The 20,794-nt window shown below is 42.8% G+C and overlaps 2 protein-coding genes across 2 annotated transcripts in view; one reads left to right on the top strand and one right to left on the bottom strand.

Annotated features, from left to right (window-relative positions):
- The window catches only part of sart3 (spliceosome associated factor 3, U4/U6 recycling protein), a 55,567-nt gene extending 46,582 nt beyond the window's left edge, over nt 1-8,985 (top strand). The window contains exons 16-19 of the mRNA XM_068055073.1: nt 3,980-4,425; nt 5,816-5,968; nt 6,747-6,934; nt 8,336-8,985. Coding sequence (XP_067911174.1) covers nt 3,980-4,425; nt 5,816-5,968; nt 6,747-6,934; nt 8,336-8,525 — 977 coding nt within the window. The 3' untranslated portion in view covers nt 8,526-8,985. The remainder of the gene's footprint in view (nt 1-3,979; nt 4,426-5,815; nt 5,969-6,746; nt 6,935-8,335) is intronic.
- Nucleotides 8,986-10,780: 1,795 nt separating this feature from the next.
- ficd (FIC domain protein adenylyltransferase) lies at nt 10,781-18,980 on the bottom strand. The gene is made up of 2 exons (XM_068055074.1): nt 18,681-18,980; nt 10,781-13,202 (listed from the first exon to the last, which is right to left on the bottom strand). Exons 1-2 carry the CDS (start codon nt 18,904-18,906, stop codon nt 12,121-12,123), a joined length of 1,308 nt encoding a protein of 435 aa, XP_067911175.1. The 5' UTR covers nt 18,907-18,980; the 3' UTR covers nt 10,781-12,120.
- Nucleotides 18,981-20,794: the final 1,814 nt, after the last annotated feature.

A 20,794-nucleotide genomic window follows, 5' to 3' on the forward strand; every position in this document is an offset into this window, starting at 1 on the left:
ACTTGAAGAATTCACCTGACATGCATCATACACCCTCTTTTCTGTTTCATCATATTCTTTATTGCCCTTGTCATCCAAGGAGCCCCGGCTTTGGTTCCTTTTGTCTGTGACTAGTGGATTGCCACAAGGATCGGTGCTGGGGCCTCAGCTATTTACAATCTATATTAATGACTTTGTAAATAGCTGATGTCCCAGCCCTGACCAGTCACCTACCTCTGATGACACATACCTTGCTTTTTTTGTTGGAAAACACCTTGGAATGTCCGCTCTCTTCCCTTGCTCTGATTTATCAGCCACCGCCTCCAATCAGGTCCACCCTTCCCTCGCTCTGATTTATCAGCCACCGCCTCCAATCAGGTTCACTCTTCCCTCGCTCTGATTTATCAGCTGTCGCCACTGCTCATGCCTCCAATCATTGAGATTAAATTTCATTATTTTGTCCATTCTTTGCTAATTGACTATTCCAATGCTTTCCTGACTGGCTTCGCACCTTCCATTCTCCATAAACTTGAAGTCATTCAAAACTCTGTTGCCCATATCCGAACTTACACCAAGCCCTGTTCACCTGTCACCCCTGTGCTTGCTGACTGGCATTGGCTCCTGGTCTACCAACATCTCAATTTTAAAATTCTCATTGTTGATTTTTTTTATTTATTCATGGGATGTGGGCGTCACTGGCTAGGCCAGCATTTATTGCCCATCCCTAATTGCCCTTGAGAAGGTGGTGTTGAGCTGCCTTCTTGAACCATGCAGTTCGTGTGGGGTAGGTACACTCACAAGGCCGTTAGGAAGGGCGTTCCGGGATTTTGACCCAGCGACAGTGAAGGAACGGCGATATAATTCCAAGTCAGGATAATGTGTGGCTTGGAGGGGAACTTGTAGGTGGTGGTGCTCGTATGTATCTGCTGCACTTGACCTTCCAGATGGTGGAGGTTGTGGGTTTGGAAGGTGCTGTCTGGGGAAGCCTTGGTGAGTTGCTGCAGTGCATCTTGTAGACGGTACACACTGCTGCAACCATGTGTCGGTGGTGGAGGGAGTGAATATTGAAGGTGGTGGATGGGGTGTCAATCAGGTGGGCTGTTTGATTCAAATCCCTCCATGGCCTTGTATCTCCCTATCTCTAACCTTCTACAGCCCTAAATCCTTCCAGATCTCTGTGTTCTTTCCCCACTTCCTTCACCCAGTCATCGATGCTCTAAGCTGTGGTATTTCCACCCTAAACCTTTCCACATTTCTAATACTCTCTCTGTTTTAAGACCCATCTGTAAACCAAGATTTTAGTCACTTGTCATTACTCCTTTGGTTACGTGTCAATTTTTGTCTGATTATGCTCCTGTGAAGCGCTTGGAACATTTTACGATGTTAAAGGTGCTTTATAAATGCAAGTTGTTGCAAATGAATGGCTTTTTAATATATACATAACTCCAGGACTCTAGCCTGAAACTTCAGTGCATTAGTAGGAATTGTGGCATTGTTGTAAGGTCCGTTCCTCAGATAGTGTTAAAACAGATGTCCTGGTGAGGTGCTTGGGCTTGGCTGGATGGATGAGGGGAATCCTGTGGATGTCCGAGACCCCATTGCACTTTATCAAAAAAGAGGAGTGTTCTCCTGGCATCCTGACCAACATTCATCCCTCAATACCACCACTAAAGCATTCATCTCATTTGCTGTTTGTGGGACCTTGCTTGTGCACAAGTTGGTTGTGTTTTTTGCCTATAATATAATGACTCTGCTTTAAAAAAAATTACTCTGGAATGTCATGAGAACATGAAAAACTATAAATATGTAAGTTTTTTTTTTAGTGGCCTAGAAATTACTGAAAATATAATGATTTCATGGCCATTATTAGTGCTTTTTTAAAAAAAGAAAGTAAAACAGCAATTTGTGGTGAAGATATGCTGTGAATTCCGATTTGGTACAAACTGCTGGACGACCTGTGCTGCTCTGTTGTTAGCCTTGCCAAAATCGAAAAATTACCATCTAACCGTGAACCTCCCCATTGTGGGCCATGAAATTACTGGATTTGCACTGTTATTATAAATTGATCTCACTGCAGCCATTTAGAGCTGGTAATTCATGTTGTAAAGTCTCTGTCAATGACGTGGTTTATGGTCCTGACATTCCACTCAACATTGAAGACCCAGAAAAGGAACAAATAAACTGGAGTATTATTTCACCAGGTAGTTAAGTTGCTCCTAGAGGGTTTTAAGTATTTAATAGAAAAATGCTTTTTTCCATTGTTTTTCTTAATTCCCTCTTTCCTTCTCTTTATTTCACTTTCTGTATCGAATTTGACTCTAATTTACACACTTTGCTTCTCACTCATTCACTTTTTTCTTTATCCTAAATCTCATTGGTTAAGGAGGTGACCTGATGTTCACATTGCCATGCCATTGTCAATTCACAGTTCCAGAAATTTATGTCAGAGAAATAGTATGATCTGAAGGGTAAGATAAAAAAGATAATTCATGTCAGTCACTGAGAGATGCATCACTCCAGCAATTTCAGGACAAATATACCTTTTATCTATGATCATTTTTAAAGCTGAGGACATACAGTAATTTGGTATTCAGATGCCCCACTTGAAGGTCAATACCTGGTTAGCAGTACAAGGGAGAGGGTTTGGTTAGGTTCTACTGGGAATGATCCTGGGCTTTGGCAGAACTAAAAGAAAGAGGGACCTGCATTTATATAATGTCTTTCACAATTCAGGATGCCCCAATATACTTTAGGGCAATTTTGAAGCTGTAATGTAGGAAACTAGGATGGAAAGTCCTGGAGTTCGGCAGCATTTTTGGTGAGGTTGGGGAGATGGGGAAGGAAGTGATCTACAAAACTATGGTGAGGCAATCTGTGGTTTTGTCTCATTTGTCTCAGGCTCTCTTATCTGTTACATATTGTAACTAGCAGTAAAACACAGCAAACAATAATCCTTTGTTTGCATGAGAAGCTTTAAAAATTTAATTCATTAAACAATTCAAATTCAGAAGACTATTTATCTGATCTTCTGTCTAAATCTAAAACTTTATTGGGAAATTTGTAATATTTTTGTTTCATTTTACCCCTTATTTTAGACATTAGAGATTTTAGTTAAGGGAAAAAATATTAAGATTTTTTTTCAAAAAGCACTTTGAATAATTCAGTTGGTTCACCTTATTGGTTGGTTCTTAGTAATTTCTCATTGTTTTCTAGCTGCTTTTGTTGTTTTTTGATTCATCTTTCCCATCTTTTGAATTCTGATTGGCTCAAAATAAAATAGCAAATCAATAAAGTGCAACAAGAAGTAAGAGTGACAGAGTGCATACTAAACACAAGACTCCTAATGTACTATTCTTCACTGTCCACGCATTGCACATGGAATTGAGGTCAAGTGTAGCCTTCACATGAAGCAGGGTTAGAGGGTGGGGATAATTGGACCTGGGCATAGATGTAATTTAACCTCCATTTTAAATGATGCATTTAGTCATTTTTTATACAATACTATAACTGTGAATACAAAATCCAACAGCAAACTGTACAGCAATTTAGGGAATGGGAAAGTAGATTGGTTATAATGTAGTAGTTCCTCTTTAAAATCTTTTCAAGTCTTTTGTCAGCTTGAGAATAACTTTTATTTGAAAGTATATGAGATATATATGAGGTATAAGAGCCTTTTGCACTCCTTTGAATTAGTGTCCTTCTAATCAGTGTCTTTTTCGCTGTCAGCTTCCCTACCCCGTCTTCCATTTTCCCATTCCTCAATCACATCTGCTATGATATGCCTTGGAATGTTTGCTGTATTAAACACACTATGGAAAAGTTCAAGCTGCTGTGGCATTGGTGATGACCAAGGTCCAAATCACAGATTTAACACTGGTTTCCACTACTCTTTTATATTCTGGTGTGGGCAGGTTGTCCTGTTGCTTTAGTTTTCCTCCTATTCTCCTGCTCCATTTATGCCACAAGAAGAGTTTTCTAATGATTTATCTTTGAATTTTAGATCAACCCAGTAAAAAGCCTCGAGCTGGGGAACTGGAAGAAGCTGAGGAGGAAGATATGGCAACAGAATGTGGTCTGTTTGGTCGTAAAAGCAAATCAAAGATCCTAGAAACTCCAACATTGCAAAAGCAAAAAGCTGCAGCGGCCACAAGGAACAAAGTGCTTCATGATAACAGCAAGGATGACCTGACTGTGTTTGTCAGTAATCTCTCATACTCCATGTCCGATCCTGAGGAGAGGCTAAAGGAGATGTTTGAAAGCTTTGGCCAGATTGAGGACATCCGCCCCGTTTACAGTAATAGGGGACATTTTCGAGGATATTGTTATGTGGAGTTTAAAGAAGAGAAAGCGGCTGCAAATGCGTTGCAGCTGGACCGTCGGGAGTTAGAGGGACGGCCAATGTTTGTTTCACCCTGTGTCGACAAAGCAAAGAATCCAGAATTTAAGGTACTACTTTTGATATCTATGATTTTTTTTTTAAATGATTTCCCTTGCCTTGTGCAACTTTTCCTTTCTTTCAAGAAATACCAATTGGCCGAAGTGAAAGGACCTATTTAACCACAGATCCTACCGGATACAATTCTCGAGCTCACTGCCTGTATCCCATTGGCTTGTTTGTGATCTGGTTCAAAACAATATTGGACAGGATACTTGATGAGGTGCAACTCTGATAGAAAAGCTTGAGATGAGAGCAGAATTCTGAGATGTTTTCTACAATCCTCACAAACTTTGTTTCCTTAAACATTTTGTCGCAATGGAGAATTTTAGCTGTGAGGAAAGATTGATGGGCTGGGGTTAATTTTTTTTGGAACAGAGGAGGCTGAGGGGAGATGTAATTGAAATTATTTCAATTGTATAAAATTATGAGGAGCCTAGGTAGATTGGATAGGGAGGATCCATTTCCCTTAGCGGGTGTAGGGAACATAGATTTAAAATAATTGGTAGAATTAGAGGGTAGTTGAGGAGAAAGTTTTTCACTCAGTGTGCTGAGGGTCTGGAACTCACTGCTTGAAAGAGTGGGAGAGGCTGAAATGCTCTTCGCATTTAAAAAAGTACTTGGATATCAGCCATGGCTCAGTTGGTAGCGCTCGCACCTGAGTCACAAGGTTCTGCGCCCAAGTCCCACTGCAGGGCTTGAGCACAAAAAAGCAAGACTGACACTCTGAGGGAGTGCTGCACTGTTGGAGGTGCCAGCTTTCAGATGACACGCTAAAGCAAGGCCCCATCTGCCTGCAGAAGTGGACGTAAAGGATCCCACAGCACTATTTTGAAGAAGAGAAGAATTATCTTTAGTGTCCTGGCCAATGTTTATCCCTCAAACAGCATCACAAAAACAGATTATCGTGTCATTGCTGTTTGTGACTTTGCCTTGCACAAATTGGCTGCCGTGTTTCCTATGTTCCAACAGTAGCTACACTTCAAAAGTACATCATTGGCTATAAAGTGCTTTGAGATGTCTGGTGGTCGTGAAAAGCGATATATAACTGCAAGTCTTTTTTAATGTGCGCTTGAAGTGCTGTAACCGACAAAGCTACGGATCAAAAGCAGGAAAATAGGATTAGGCTGGATATGTTTTTCAGTCAGCACAGACATGAGCCAAATGGTTGCTTCCTGTGCCATAAATTTCTATGATTCTAATGTATTCTCATTTACCCATTTGCTTTGTTTGTCACGGCTTCTGATAATTTAATTTTCTGGCATCCACTATTTTGCAAATCATTCCCAGCCAGTGAAAGGAGCAATGAGGGACTGATGTTTATAGGATTTACTACATTGAGCAGAAGAGCTTTCAAGAAATTCATTTTTGCCTTAATGTTTTGTGCTTTTACTTCTCCAGGTGTTTAGGTACAGCACTAGTTTAGAGAAACACAAGGTCTTTATATCAGGTTTACCTTTCTCCTGCACTAAAGAGGAACTGGAGGAGATCTGCAAAGAGCATGGAAACCTAAAGGAGATCCGTCTTGTCACTAATCGCTCTGGAAAGCCAAAGGTACATCCTCTTACACGGTAGCCCATTGAGAAGGAGGTGCTTGCCACTCATCTGAGAAGCAAGAACAATTCCGAACTTGAACAAACTTTGAATAACTTTCTCTGTCTGGAAAATTTATTAATTTCAAAGGAACCGTGTGTCCATAAGCCTAGGAACTGTAAAAAATTAAATTGTCTCCTTTTACCAATAATGAATATTCTGCACATTCCATTGGCCAAGCTGACTTTTAGTTGTCCTGTGACTGCTCATGTTAGCTATAAAGTACTTGTCCTGCTTTAGATTACAGTCTCTGAGCTTTCATCACTCTGAATACACAAGATGGTCCATTCCTTCGGTTTTATACAAACTAATACTGAAATTCTTTTGAGGGAAGGGGCCAGGCAAGAGGTGCACACAGCCAGAGTTTTGGAGAACCATCAAGTCACTTAGAATAGTAATTGCAACATGAAGACGTCCAACAGTAAATTAGCCCCAAAACGTCTCTCCTGTAGTCTTTCATGCCAGATTTGAGGCTGACATTTGTACTCTCCCAACCCCCACCCCCAGCAAATGAAAACTCCCATTAGCTATTAAGCTTGTTGTCTCATTTGAGTCCATGTGGAGGATTTGTGAAGACCATTTTCTTCCATTTCTATCTTTGAAACATTCAGAGCCAGAGAAGACAACCAAGTTTGTATTGGTTGATGTGTGCCTGCCCTATACACTAGCAACTCAAATGTGAATTATTCTCCTCTTTTAATTTTTGACGTCTCTAACATTTAAATGACTTTTGTTTCAGGGTCTGGCATATGTTGAATATGAGAATGAAGCCCAGGCCTCTCAGGCTGTTCTTAGGTTGGATGGAATGGTGGTTAAAGATCACACGATTAGCGTGGCCATCAGTAATCCTCCGCAGAGAAAACAGACTACCAAGGTCGAAACCAACAGATCTTCTGGCTCTTTGCTTCCTCGACAGGTGTATGGAGCGTAAGTGCTGATCAAACTGCTACAAAAATTGAAGCAGCTAATGTGGGTGATTCAGTTAGAATTAGTGACTAGGGAGATGTTTATCTAAAGTTAATCAAATTATCCAGAAATTCATCTCAGCCAATAATTATTCTTGAATGAGGCACATATTTTAGAAATCTGTGTCTGGGGAGTAATAGGGGGAAAGCTGCTATTTGTTGTGGCATGGTGATGGAGTGGAGGCAGGCAAGAAAACATTTATAGGGAAAAATGAAAACTTGTTGGTAAGTTGTAACCTTGGAGGGGCTAGTTTAGCCAGGGATGGCGTGGGTGAGATTGACTGAGGGCTACAATGACGATGACATAAGCACCCTGAGGCTGATTTATATTGGGATAATATTTCAGTGATTGGAAAATGCCAGAGTTTGAGTACCATAGAGTCATACAGCACAGAAACAAGCCCTTTGGCCCATCGTTTCTGTGCTGGCCATCAAGCACCTAACTATTCTAGTCCCATTTTCCAGCACTTGGCCCGTCGCCTTGTATGCTATGGCGTTTCAAGTGCTCATCTAAATATTTCGTAAATGTTGTGAGGGTTCCTGCCTCTACCACTTCAGGCAGTGTATTCCAGATTCCAACCACCCTCTGGGTGAAAAAACTTTTCCTCAAATCCCCTCTAAACCTCCTGCCCCTTACCTTAAATCTATGCCCCCTGGTTATTAACATCTCCGCTAAGGGAAAAAGTCTCTTCCTATCTAACCTATCAATGCCCCTCATAATATTGTATACCTCAATCATATCCCCCCTCATCCTTCTCTGTTCTAAGGAAAACAACCCGAGCCTTAATTGAGAGATGGGATGTAAATAAGCTTAGAGTGATGGAAGTGTAAGGAAACAGATAGGAATGAAAACTACCAGCATGGAGGTTTGGGCAAGGGATATGCAAGTGCAATGTATAACTAGGGGAGGGAGATTTTGATGCAGGGAAGGACTTCAAAACAGCATTTGATGTGATCTGCTAGGTTCTGGTCAGACCCTTAACATCAGTGCACTTATCTAGAAAGAGGCTGGGGAGAGCAGATATTTTCTGTGATGGTATAAATTAGTATTGGAGGGTTGGGAGAGTGGAATATAAAAAAAAAAGTCAAATATCATGACAAAATGGAGAATGGTCAGGGGAACAATCAACAGAAAGGTAGAGCAGCTGCAGTCCAGAGTGGGAGCCAATATACACCTGTGGGTGGACTGAATGGGAATCTTGACAAAGATCCACAAAAGCTGAGATGTTGTGGATAGTGACAAAAATACATTAATTAGGGCTTGAGAATGAAAATGAATGTCCAGGGCCTGCTACATAGTCAATGTTTGAGACTTCTTGATCCATGTGAACTCTCTCTCTCATATCAATCCTGATTTTTCCAGGAGGGGCAAAGGTCGAACACAACTTGCACTTGTACCTCGTGCATTGCAACGCTTGCCTGTATCAGAAACAAATACTGAAAATGGTACATTGAGGGATCAGGCTGGCAACTTGAAAGGTGATTCCTCTATAATGGGAGAGACTAAAAAGATGACCAATGCAGACTTTGCAAAGATGTTGTTGAAAAAGTAACCCGTGATTACAGCATTCACTGTTAAACTGCTGGGTGTCCAGATAAAATGTGAACTGCCATTACAGAAACCATTTGGCATCCTTGGGCATACAGCTAGGGATTCTGAAGAGTAATACTGAACTGTAAATAATCAATGATTTTTTTTTAAAAAGAGTTTGACGAGTGTTAAATATCCTTGATGGAACCTCCACATTGCTTTGCTCTGTCAGCATTTTTTAAGCAGTTGCTCTATCGTATTTACAGAGAATGGCTTTTGTGTTTCTTTTTTACAATATTGTCTGTTTTGGTTAGTTTTAAACAAGTGCCCTGGAAACTACTGTTATTTTGCATTCTTTAAGAAATGTGTGTGTATATAGGAAGATCACGGGGACCATTTCATTGTTAATTTTGATCTCCCCTTTTGATATATTGCTGTGATGGTTTGTTCCTGATTAAATGTTTTATATATTTGCATTGTAATGCAACATTGTTAAAGATCAGAGGATAAAGACCAGGTTTATATAAAAAAAAATTCCATTGGCGCACGGTAAGCAAAATCTATCCTTTCACACTGGATCTTAGCCTGTATCATTACTGATTCTGTATCAGAAACTTGAATGCTCAGCTTGGGCTTGCTCTCAGGTTTGTCAGACAAAGGTTTTGTGTGATGTCCCACTCCAGTCATTTGAGCATAAACTCTAGGCTGCCACTACAGTAGTGTTGCGGGAATGCTGCACTGGCAGATGAGACGTTAAACCAAGGCTACATCTGCCTGGTCACGTGGAGCTACAGGAGCTGTTGTTGGTGGCTGGCCAGTATTTATCCTGCAGCTAACTTCACTAAAATTACCTGGTCATCATATTGCTGTTTATGGGACATTGTGCACATATTGGAAACCATCTTTCCTACCTTACAATGGTGACTACACTTAAAAGTACTAAATTGGCTGTAAAGGTCTTGAAAGGCATTATATATTTCCTTCACTGTATGCAGACTAGACTTCCATTCCCAGCCCAAGAACACCTCTTCATCCCATGAAACACTATCAATTACTATTGGGAGAGAGAAAATGGTGTCTTTGGCTTGGAAGTTACAGTTGGGTGAGATTGGAACCAAGTCAGTTCAATTGGGAAGATAGAGTAATCTTAATACCTGAATCAAGCAGGCCTATAGTACAAAAGCAAAATACTGCAGGTGCTGGAAATCTGAAATAAAAGTAAAAAATGCTAGAAATACTTACCAGGTCTGATAGCATCTGTGGAGAAAGAGTTAATGTTTCAGTTGTGACTTTTCATCAGAATATGCCTACCTATCATAGGTTGGGGCATTGTTGACAATTAGTCAGCCTGTCATAACAGAGGGCTAGAATTATTCCCACACTGCTCCAGCTAAACTCGAGTCAGTAAGGATTGTCCCAGCTAGATATGCAGCAGGAACTTTACAAGTGTTCTTTCTGTACAGCTGTGGTTGATTGGGATCTAGCAATGCCTCTGATCACTGGGTATTGATTAATTATTGCTGTCAAAGCAAAATACTTGGTATAAGTGTGCAGTTCTGGTCGCCGCACTACAGGAAGATGTGATTAAGCTAGAGAGGGTGCAGAAAAAATTCACAAGGATGTTGCCTGGTTTGGAGGGCTTGAATTATAAAGAGAGATTGGATAGGCTGGGTCTGTTTTCCCTGGAGCGAAGGAGGCTGAGAGGTGACATGATAGCGGTATAATAAAATTATGAGAGGCATAGATAGGGTAGATAGCCAGAGTCTGTTTCCCATGGTAGGGGTGACTAAAACTAGAGGGCATAGATTTAAGGTGAGGGGGATGGTTTAAAGGGGATCATAGGGGTAAATTTTTCACAAATAATAGTAGGTATCTGGAATAAGCTGCCAGAGGAGGTGGTGGAGGCAGGAACAGTAGTAACATTTAAGAGGCATCTGGACAGGTACTTGAATGGGCAAGGCAGAGGGATATGGAATTAATGCAGGCAGGTGGGATTAGTATAGATAGGCATCATGGTCAGCATGGATGCGGTGGGCCGAAGGGCCTGTTTCTATGCTATACGATTCTATGACTAAGTATTTTACAAAGCACATTGTTTCAAGTGTATGTTGACAGGTTAAGCTCGCAGCTAAGATACAAGTTGAAATTGGATTATTTTCTGGCTGGTCAGTCAGAAAATTAAATCTCCAAAGACCCTGTTTTGAGCAAGTACTTCCAAACCCCTGACCCTTTTTCCACAGCTGCTTGCCAAAAGAAAAATTAAAGGATATCAGATGGCAAAATATTTTATTTTTTACATCTTAAATACTATATATTCTAAGAACCTGTTTAAATAGGGTTTATTTATACAAAGTGCAATTTCAATTCACAAACATCGCACTGGCCAATCAAGTTTGTTCATGCTGGTCCTCGGACATATCATTGTGATTTTGATTTCTCAAGTGGGAGATTTTAATTAAAAGATGACTAGAAATGGTGAAACAAAAATAAACTAGTTTCTATTGTAGCCATAGCAACTGTTGATTTAAAAGAATAATGCAGTTCTTTATTTGCACGATTGTCAAATTTTATCTGGCTGCTTGGATTCCTGGAGAGTTAGTTCAAGACAATGTGTACTAATAACCTGTTGGCATTTTAGAACTGTGCTCAGCAATCTATAATTAGTATTGTTTGGCTTAAACATGAATGGAGAGATTACTTAAAAGTATCAACATTCATCTCAGCTTCACTACATGCTGCAATTTTAGCAAATACGAGGCTGGTTGGACAAACTCTGGGTTTGAACTTTTTTTTCCCCCTAGTCGACTGGATATGTCAAGATATGCTACCAAAAATAATGGAACACTAAACAAGAATTTACTCTCAAAAAACAGCTCATGTGTGAGCGACCAGCTACATCTCTTCCAGTTTGATGGAGGGAGGTAAAGGGGACATCCAGTAGCACACCTCGGGCAAGTATTGAGGCACAGGGGCCAAAGTCAACAAATAAACCTGCTGCCCAGCCACAGGTGTTGGAATCTGCAGCCCTATTTTCTCAGGTGACGCAGCAATTTAGGAGAACCCTCCCCCCCAAATTGTGGGCATGACATTTTATTTAGCTGTTGAACGTACACACAGCCCAATCCTCATTATGTTTGCACCTGTTCACATTACTATTCAAATAAGTCATATACAATGAAAAAAATCAGCACTGTAAATAGAAGTCATAATTGAGGGGTAGATGGATTGTGGTTCACGGGACAGCTTACAAAATACAGTCTCAATTAACTTCTTGTAACAGCCAAGTTCACAATATGACCAGTTTAAATCACATCCTGTACAATCCACTCTGAAATAACCCAGAATACTTGAAATGAGCCTCAGTGCTTTTTTGCAGCTTTAATCTTCAGACTCAACAAAATAGAAAGTAACCAGCATTCCAAAAGCAGAAATGCAAACATGCACAGTTAGTGCATGATCTCTTGATAAAGCCAAGCAAAAGCCTAACACACAAAGTCCTTCAGTAAAGAACTTGACAAATTTCCAAAGGAATCCATTTTAGTTAAAATTTAGACTGGTGATGATCACACCAACTCAACCAGAGTCCATAAATAAAGGATGTGGAGTAATGAGACAGGTTAGTTTTTAACTAGAATTGTTTGTGTATAATCTGAATGGTTTGGATTAGCTTCAGGTAAACCTTTATCAACAGAGTGATCAGCTGTTGCAATCAGCAGTAAGTCAAGTGTCATTTCCGTACACTTTCCAATAAAGCGGATAAATGGCCTTACATCTCCCTCATTGGCCACGTCTAATGCACTATAATACTCAGCCCGTTGCTCCTTACGAATGGTGACAGGTGGGTAACCTGCCTGCATTAAAATAAGATTCATCAGTAATCTGGCTGTCCTTCCATTCCCATCTACAAAGGGATGGATGTAGACGAGTTTATAATGTGCAAGGGCAGCAAATTCAACAGGATGTAGACTCATGGCTTCTTCAGAATTTAACCACTGAACAAGCTCTTGCATTTGTTTCTTTACATCCCTTGGATGGGGAGGGATGTGATGACCCACAAAGACCTGATTGGTCCGAAATCTTCCAGCTTCTACAGGGTCAACATATCCTAAAACTCTTCTGTGAATCTGCAAAATGTCATCAATATTAACAGATCCAATTCTGGATACTAAAGACTTGTTGAGATACTTCATGGCTGCATCAACCCCAATAACTTCATTCTGTTCCATCAGGCTCTTCCCAGGCACGGCATATCTAGTTTCTATGATATGCCTAATCTCAGACAGGGTCAGTGTATTTCCCTCAATAGCCACAGTGTGATAAATATGATGATAATAACTTTCTTCCATTACACGATGCAGTGCTGCATTCCCTTTGGGTATAGCCATTAATCTTTTAACTTTCCGGTCAATGATACTAAATTGTTTTTGGTCAATTTCTTCCACCAATGGTAATGTCCTGTCACGGTTTACCAGTGCCTTCTCGTCACACGGAGAAATGGTCAGAGCTTTTGTATATAAATGGTCAGCCTGAATAACATCTTTATCCTCTTCCAAGAAGACACCCAATTCATTCAAAGCATCTACATAATTGGGATCCATGTTGAGGGCATGCATGAATAGTCTGTGTGCCTTCTCTCGCTTTCCCAGACGCTTCATCTCCAGAGCCTGGTGCAAAGCAGCTTTAGCTTCTAACTGGATTTCTGAAATTAAAAATCAATTTCTAAATTAGATGTGTCCAAACGTACCACGCAGTGTGGCCATTTTATATGATTATTACACAGGAACACGTTAATCCATTCTAATCAGAGCCTCACCAACTATAACCTATGTCAAGCCCCACAGACTGCAACACGAACTTTTGTTTATCAGTACCTGGTTGGAAAAACCAGGAGCAAGTCATCTGCCCAGCAGATATTCAAAGACTGGCAAAACAACAGAAAGTAAAATATGGGGACTTGTATTGATGGCTCAATGTGTACATAGCATATAGTGCTGCGCAGAGCCAGACAAAGGTAATTAAAAGCGACAAACCACACCTGCTTGGAAAGGGTTAGAAATTGAATCTATTAATGTTGCACTATATAAATTTTTCTAAAAAAATGCTAGAACTAATTCTTAGATATCTGCCAAGAAAAACAGATAGAACAAAGAACCATGATCTGAGAACATTCAGTCCTCCCCCCGACCAGCAGACCCATTCACCCGCCTCCAGCATTCTTCCTCCACCTCGGCCCCTCCCTCTGGCCTGTTTCATTAAAACGGCCGTCTCAATTTCTCTGCCCCCACCCCTCACTCACTTTAACCTGTCTCCCTCTGAACTTGCTACACTCAGTGTTCTCAGGTCTAACCCCGACATTGTGATCAAACCTGCAGACAAGGGTGGTACTGTTGTGGTCTGGTGTACCAACCTCTACCTTGCAGAGGCTCAGCGCAAACTCTCAGACACTTCTTCCTACCTCCCCCGGACCATGACGCCACCACCGAACATCAAGCTACTGTCCACAGGATTGTCACTGACATCATCTCATCTGGAGATCTTCCCTCTATAGCTTCCAACCTCAGACCCACAACCCCAGACAGCCCGCTTCTACCTCCTTCCTAAAATCCACAAACAGGACTGTACTGGCAGACCCATTGTTTCAGCCTGTTCCTACCCCACTGAACTTATTTCTTCCTACCTTGACTATCTTTTCTCCCCATGTCCAGTCTCTTCCCACATCCATGACTCTTCTGACACCCTATGTCATTTTGACAATTTTCAGTTTCCTGGCCCCAACCGCATTCTCTTCACTATGGACGTCCAATCTCTCGACACCTCCATCCTCCACAACGATGATTTGAGGGCTCTCCGCTTCTTCCTTGATCAAAGGCCTAACCAGCCCCCATCCACCACCACCCTCCTTTGCCTGGCTGAACTTGTTCTCACATTGAACAACTTCTCCAACTAGAAGGTGTTGCTATGGGTACCCACATGGGTCCTAGTTATGCCTGTCTTTTTGTGGGATATATCGAACATTCCTTGTTCCAGTCCTACTCAGGCCCCCTCCCCCAACTCTTTTTCCAGTACATTGATGCCTGTATTGGTGCAGTTTCCTGCTCCCACCCCGAACTGGAAAAATTTATCAACTTTGCTTCCAATTTCCACCCTTCTCTCACCTTCACATTGTCCATCTCTGACACTTCCCTTCCTTGACTTCTCTGTCTCCATCTCTGGGGATAGGTTATCTAGTAATATTCATTATAAGCCCACCAGCTCCCAGATACCTCGACTACACTTCTTTTCACACCCTGTCTCCTGTAAGGACTCCATTCCATTCTCCCAGTTTCTCTGTCTCCAACGCATCTACTCTGATGATGCAACCCTCCACGACAGCACTTCTGATTTATTTTTATTTATTTAGAGATACAGCACTGAAACAGGCCCTTCGGCCCACCAAGTCTGCCGACCAACAACCACCTATTTATACTAACCCTACAGTAATCCCATATTCCCTACCTACACTAGGGGCAATTTACAATGGCCAATTTACCTATCACCTGCAAGTCTTTGGCTGTGGGAGGAAACCGCAGCACCCGGCAAAAACCCACGCGGTCACAGGGAGAACTTGCAAACTCCTCACAGGCAGTACCCAGAATCGAACCCGGATCCCTGGAGCTGTGAGGCTGCGGTGCTAACCACAGCGCCTTCCTTTTTCTTCAACCGAGGATTCCCTGCAGTGTGGTTGACAGGGCCCTCAACTGTGTCCGGCCCATTTCCCACACCTATACCCTCACATCTTCCCCTTCCCCCCTCCCTCCCAGAACCGCGACAGGGTTCCCCTTGTCCTCATTTTCCACCCCACCAGCCTCCACATCCAAAGGATCACCCTCCGCCATTTCCACCACGTCCCGCGTGATGCCATTACCAAACGCATCTTCCCCTCCCCTCTCCATCAGCATTCCGAAGGATCATTCCCTCCACGACACCCTGGTCCACTCCTCCATTACCCCCAATAACCCATCCCCTTCCCATACAATCGCAGGAGGTGTAATACCTGCTCTTTCACCTCCTCTCTCCTCACTATCCAAAGCCCCAAATATTCCTTTCAGGTGAAGCAGCGATTGACTTGTACTACTTTCAATTTAGTATACTGTATTCACTGCTCACAATGTAGTCTCCTCTACACTGGGGAGACCAAACGCAGATTGGGACACCGCTTTGTGGAACACCTCCGCTCAATCCGAAAGCATGACCCCTAGCTTCTGGTTGCTGGCCATTTCAACACACCCCCCTCCTCTCATGCCCACATATCTGTCCTGGGCTTGCTGCAGTGTTCCAGTGAACATCAATGCAAGCTCAAGGAACAGCATCTCATTTACTGATTAGGCACGCTATAGCCTGCTGGACTGAACATCAAGTTCAATAATTTCAGAGCATGACGGGCCCCCCTTTTGTAGTTTTTAAAAGTTTTATTTTAGTTTGTTTCATCATTCATTTTTTATAAAGAAAACCATGTGCCTGCCCACTGGGTTTCTTTTCATGTTTGTGCTGCGGGTCAGGGCTGTTCATTTTTCTGTCCATTAACACCCTCTCTGCACCAACGCTTTGCCTTTCAGCACACCATTGACATACTGTTTGCCTTTGTTACATGACCTTCTTGTCAATTATCCTCTGTGACCCTGTCCTACCAACACCTTCCCTTTAGTTATCTCTTGCCCCACCCCCGCTTTATTTGCTTAAAACCTAATTACATTTCTAACCTTTGCCAGTTCTGATGAAAGGACACTGACCTGAAACGTTAATGCTTCTCTCTCCACAGATCTGCCAGACCTGATGAGTATTTCCAGCATTTGTTTTTATTTTAGTATGACACCACTTACCAGGCGGCATATACTGCAGAGATGGATGCAACAGGCTCACCATCACAGTGGCCATTTTATCTAATCCAATCACAACACCAGCTCGGTTGAATATGGTACTGCAACAACTGTCTTTTAAAGGGTTCTCGATCCTCACAGACCAAAGGGAAACTATGCTTGCAAATGACACTCATTTATTGAAATTTGTCACCATACTTATTAACTAGTAACCAGTTTCATAACTGCAGAAGGGGTGCTAAGGCGATCTCCACTGGGAACTGGTTTACCCCTGCTGTTAAAAGCAAATTTCCACCCATTTTTAAGAACATCTTAAAACTCAATCTGCTATAGTCACATAGCTTGTTAAATAAGCAAGAATGCAAATTATCAACTCACTGAATCAATTGTATATCTCAAATGGATAGCAACTTTAGGACATGCTGATATATTTTTTTAAGCATCAGGTTAGATAGGTTGCAGACCTTGAACAGCTTACAGCTGGTTAATTCCAGCTCTGTAACATCACCCATCCCTGCTCCTGCCTCAGCTCATCTGCTACTGAAAGCGTTTTCCGTGATTTTGTTATCTCGAGACCAACGTATTCTCTAAATTTTTTGTAATGGCGAGCCCTTAATTTTTTTTTTAAACACAGTAACTTAAAGGGCTGACTTGTGTGTGGCAAGTTCTAAGTGACCGCACAGCTTAGAGAGAATATTGCTCCAGACTTGACTATTCCAATGCTCTCCTGGCCAGCCTCCCATCTTCCACCCTCCATAAACTTGCACTTATCCAAATCTCTCCTGCCTGTATCTGAATTTGCACCAAGTCCCATTCACCTTGTGCTCGAAGATCTACTCTGGCTCCTGGTCCCTTGATGCTGGTGTTAAAATTCTCATCCTTCTGTGCCTCACACTTTCCCATTTCTGTCAACTCCTCCAGCCTCATAACCCTCTGAGAATGCTGCATTCCTCCAATTCTGGTCTCTGTGCATCATCGGCTTTTATCATCTCACCATTAGTAGCTGTGCCTTGAACTGTCGAGATCTGGTATTCCATCCCTAAACCTCTTTGCCTGTTTCTCTTCTGTTAAGCATCTCCTTAAAATCTACATCTTTGATCAAGTTTCTGGCCACCTTTTGACAGTGCCAATTTTTGTCTAACTTCACAAAAAAGAGATTACCTGGTCATTATTACATTGCTGTTTGTAGAAGTTTGCTTTGTGCAAATTGGCTGCCACCTTTCCCACATTACAACAGTGGCTACACTTCAAAAGTACTTTATTGGCTGGAAAGCGCTTTGAGATGTCCAGCGGTCGTGAAAGGCACTATTATAAATGTCTATCTTTCTTTTTCTATAGAATGGTCACATCACAGAAGGCAGCCATTCAGCCCACCGTGTCTCTGCCAGTGCTCTAAGAGCAACTCACCTAGTCCAACTCCCTCGCCTTTTCCCTATGGCCCTGCAAATTTTCTCTTCAGCTAATTATCCAATTCTGTTTTGAAGGTCTTGACTGAACCTGGCTCCACCACACTGAGGTAATGCATTCCAAATCCTAACCACTTGCTACATAAAGATTTTCCTTATGCTGCCGTTGCTTCTTTTGCCATTCACCTTAAATCAGTATCCTCTGGTTCTGGATCCTTCTGCCAACGGGAACAGTTTCTCTTCATCTACTCTGTTCAGACCCCTCATAATTTTGAGCACCTCTATCAAATCTTCACTTCACAAGGAAAACAGCTTCTCCAATTTATCCACATAACTGAAGTTCATCCTCCTCACAGTGCACAATACTTCCAAACTTTGCATCCACACATTTTGAAATTGTGCCCTGCACACCCAAGTCTAGGTCATTAATATAGATCAAGAGAGCCGCACTATATACCTTCCTCCAGTCACAAAACAACCGTTCACGCTCAGCCAATTTCGCGTTTTGCTGCGGTAGGGACGCTGCATGAATGTGATAAACGTGGATGTACTACACAGCTTTTAAGAAGCAACAAGCTCCTGAGGGAGTTCAACTAACAGCATCACGGAAGGTGAGTGAAATAGTGACAGGGGGCAACTCCGGCTTCTTGGAGTCTGCGAAAATATCCCAGTTTTAACTGGCAGCAAACAGGAGGGAGGCCTGGGTCCGGTAACAGGAGGAGCCGCGACAGTCTATTCAATAGGTTCTCCAGAATGAGCTGCAGGGAACACCGGGGCGGAGGAGGAAGAGAGCTGCCGGTGTACCCAGCCTGGTCCACACTCTGTTACTATAGCAAAAGGTGATACCTCTTGCACATCCACTCGGAGTGATGGAGCTCCCGCGGTACACCCCCTCTGACCGCCCCCAGCTCCTACCTGATCCCACTTTCTGCCTGAGGGACCAGGCCTCCTCCAGGTGGCTCAGCTCCATTCCGCTGTAGGTCAGGCTCAGCCCGGTGCTCGGGTCTCCGCCCAGACCCACGTCCAAGAGACGGCATCGCAGTAGCCATAAGCCGCCCCTCAACTGCGGGAGAAGTACCGCGGTCAGCGAGCCCAGCAGCACAGCCACCGCCACAGAGAACCGCCTAACCCTCAGGCCCATAGCGTCCACTCCAAGGCCGCCGCCGGCCTCCAGCAGCAGCAGCAGCCGCCGCCGCAAGTTCCCCCTGTCCCGTCTCCTAGCCACTCATTGGTGGGTTGACCACAGAGGCGGCCCTTTCTAACCGCTCATTGGGCATCGTACATTCCAATCATATGTATAGCCAATGAGAGACAGGAACGTTGCAACGCTCAGCCAATCAGCACCATGCAACGTGGTTAGTTATTACGCATGCTCAAAGCTGCTACTCTGATTTGGAAGTTGCATCAACAATGGTCTGTTGCTGATGGTGGGAGTTTAATAGAAATCTAGGGAATGCTATTGGGTCGCATTTCACCAAAACAATCATTGAAAACGTTTTAGCTGCGGTACTGCGTCTAATTCTGGGCTCCAACTTTAGGAAAGATGCGACGGCATTAGAGAGTGTGCAGAAAAGATTCAGGAGAATGGTTCCTGGGATGAGGAACTTTAGTTATGAAGATAGATGGGAGAAGTTAGGGCTGTTTTCCTTCAAGATAAGGTTGAAAGGAGAGTTGATGGAGATGTTCAAAATCATGACGTGTCTGGACAGGGCAGATAGGGACAACTGTTAGCATTGGTGGAAGGATGGTGAACAAGAGGACACAGTTTTAGGGAAGCAATGGCAACATGAGAGAAAAACGTTTTCACACAGCCCTTGTGCTTAATTGTCATGTATTCTCTCAGCATTCAAAGAACAAAGGGAGGTAGGGTTGTTTGTGATTGGGTAAAAGGTGCATTGGACAGCTCTTAAAAGAACTGCTCATCGCATGTAGAGCAGACTGGTTTGCCAATTAATCAGTTTGCTGTATCAATGCTATACAATGTGCATATAGGGGCCAATTTCTGCATAGAAATGCATTGGTACAAGTTGTGTCATGGACAGTGAGAGGACATCCCAGTGTTTTGAAGGTCCACTTATTTCCATAATTCAGGTGTACGTCTGACAAAAATACTGCTGCTCCTCATTGCCCATACCCCAACAAGTAAAAAAGAAAATCTAGATATTAGTATTGGGTTTGTTTGCTTCGCTGAATGAAAATAGCTTGGCTTGAGCCAGATAAAATGTCATTCATAGGACTGATATATGGAATACGAGGAGTGTGTGTCCTGGAATGAACAACAACCTACACTCCACAGCTAGTGTAAGCAAGACAGCCCTGACTGACCGTGAGCTACACAAGCTTGGTGTAGGCATTGCCGCTCTACAAGAAACCAAGTTAACTGACACGGGCTCTATTCGAGAGGCTAATTACACCTTCTACTGGCATGGAAAGGGTACTGAAGATCGCCATGTGCATGCTATAGGCTTTGCAGTGAGAAATTGAGCCACCAGTAGCATCCTCAGAATGCCTTCTCTCTCTGTGGCTATCATTTGATGGAGGCGCGATCAACATCACATGCATCTACACATCAACTCAACGCCAGCATCTCAGATAAAGAGAGTTTCTATGACTCCCTGGGTGACTTTCTGAGGAACATCCCAAATGGCAAGAGGGTATTCACCCTGGGTGACTTCAATGCATGTGTTGGGACAGACATGGCCAACATGCCTTGATTGTCATGGAGTGGGGAAGATCAACAATAACGGAAAATGCCTTATGCCTTTAATGAATTCTGCATCAGCACAAGGTATCATGGCATCACCCAAGGTCTGGACATTGGCACCAACTAGACCTAGTCACCACAAGGAGGTGCAATCTAATTTAAAGGGTTAAGTCATTGCAGGAGAGCTCAAAGCTGTGGTGTGCTCCTCGTGCTGCATGTCGGAAGCCGGGGACATTTCCAGTGCCCGGGACCGGCGTGTATGCAGGAAGTGTCTCCAGCTGCAGCTCCTGGAAGCCAGGGTTTCGGAGCTGGAGCTGCAGCTGGG

This window comes from Heterodontus francisci, chromosome 23 (assembly GCF_036365525.1).
Source record: "Heterodontus francisci isolate sHetFra1 chromosome 23, sHetFra1.hap1, whole genome shotgun sequence".
In the NCBI taxonomy this organism is placed as follows: domain Eukaryota; kingdom Metazoa; phylum Chordata; class Chondrichthyes; order Heterodontiformes; family Heterodontidae; genus Heterodontus; species Heterodontus francisci.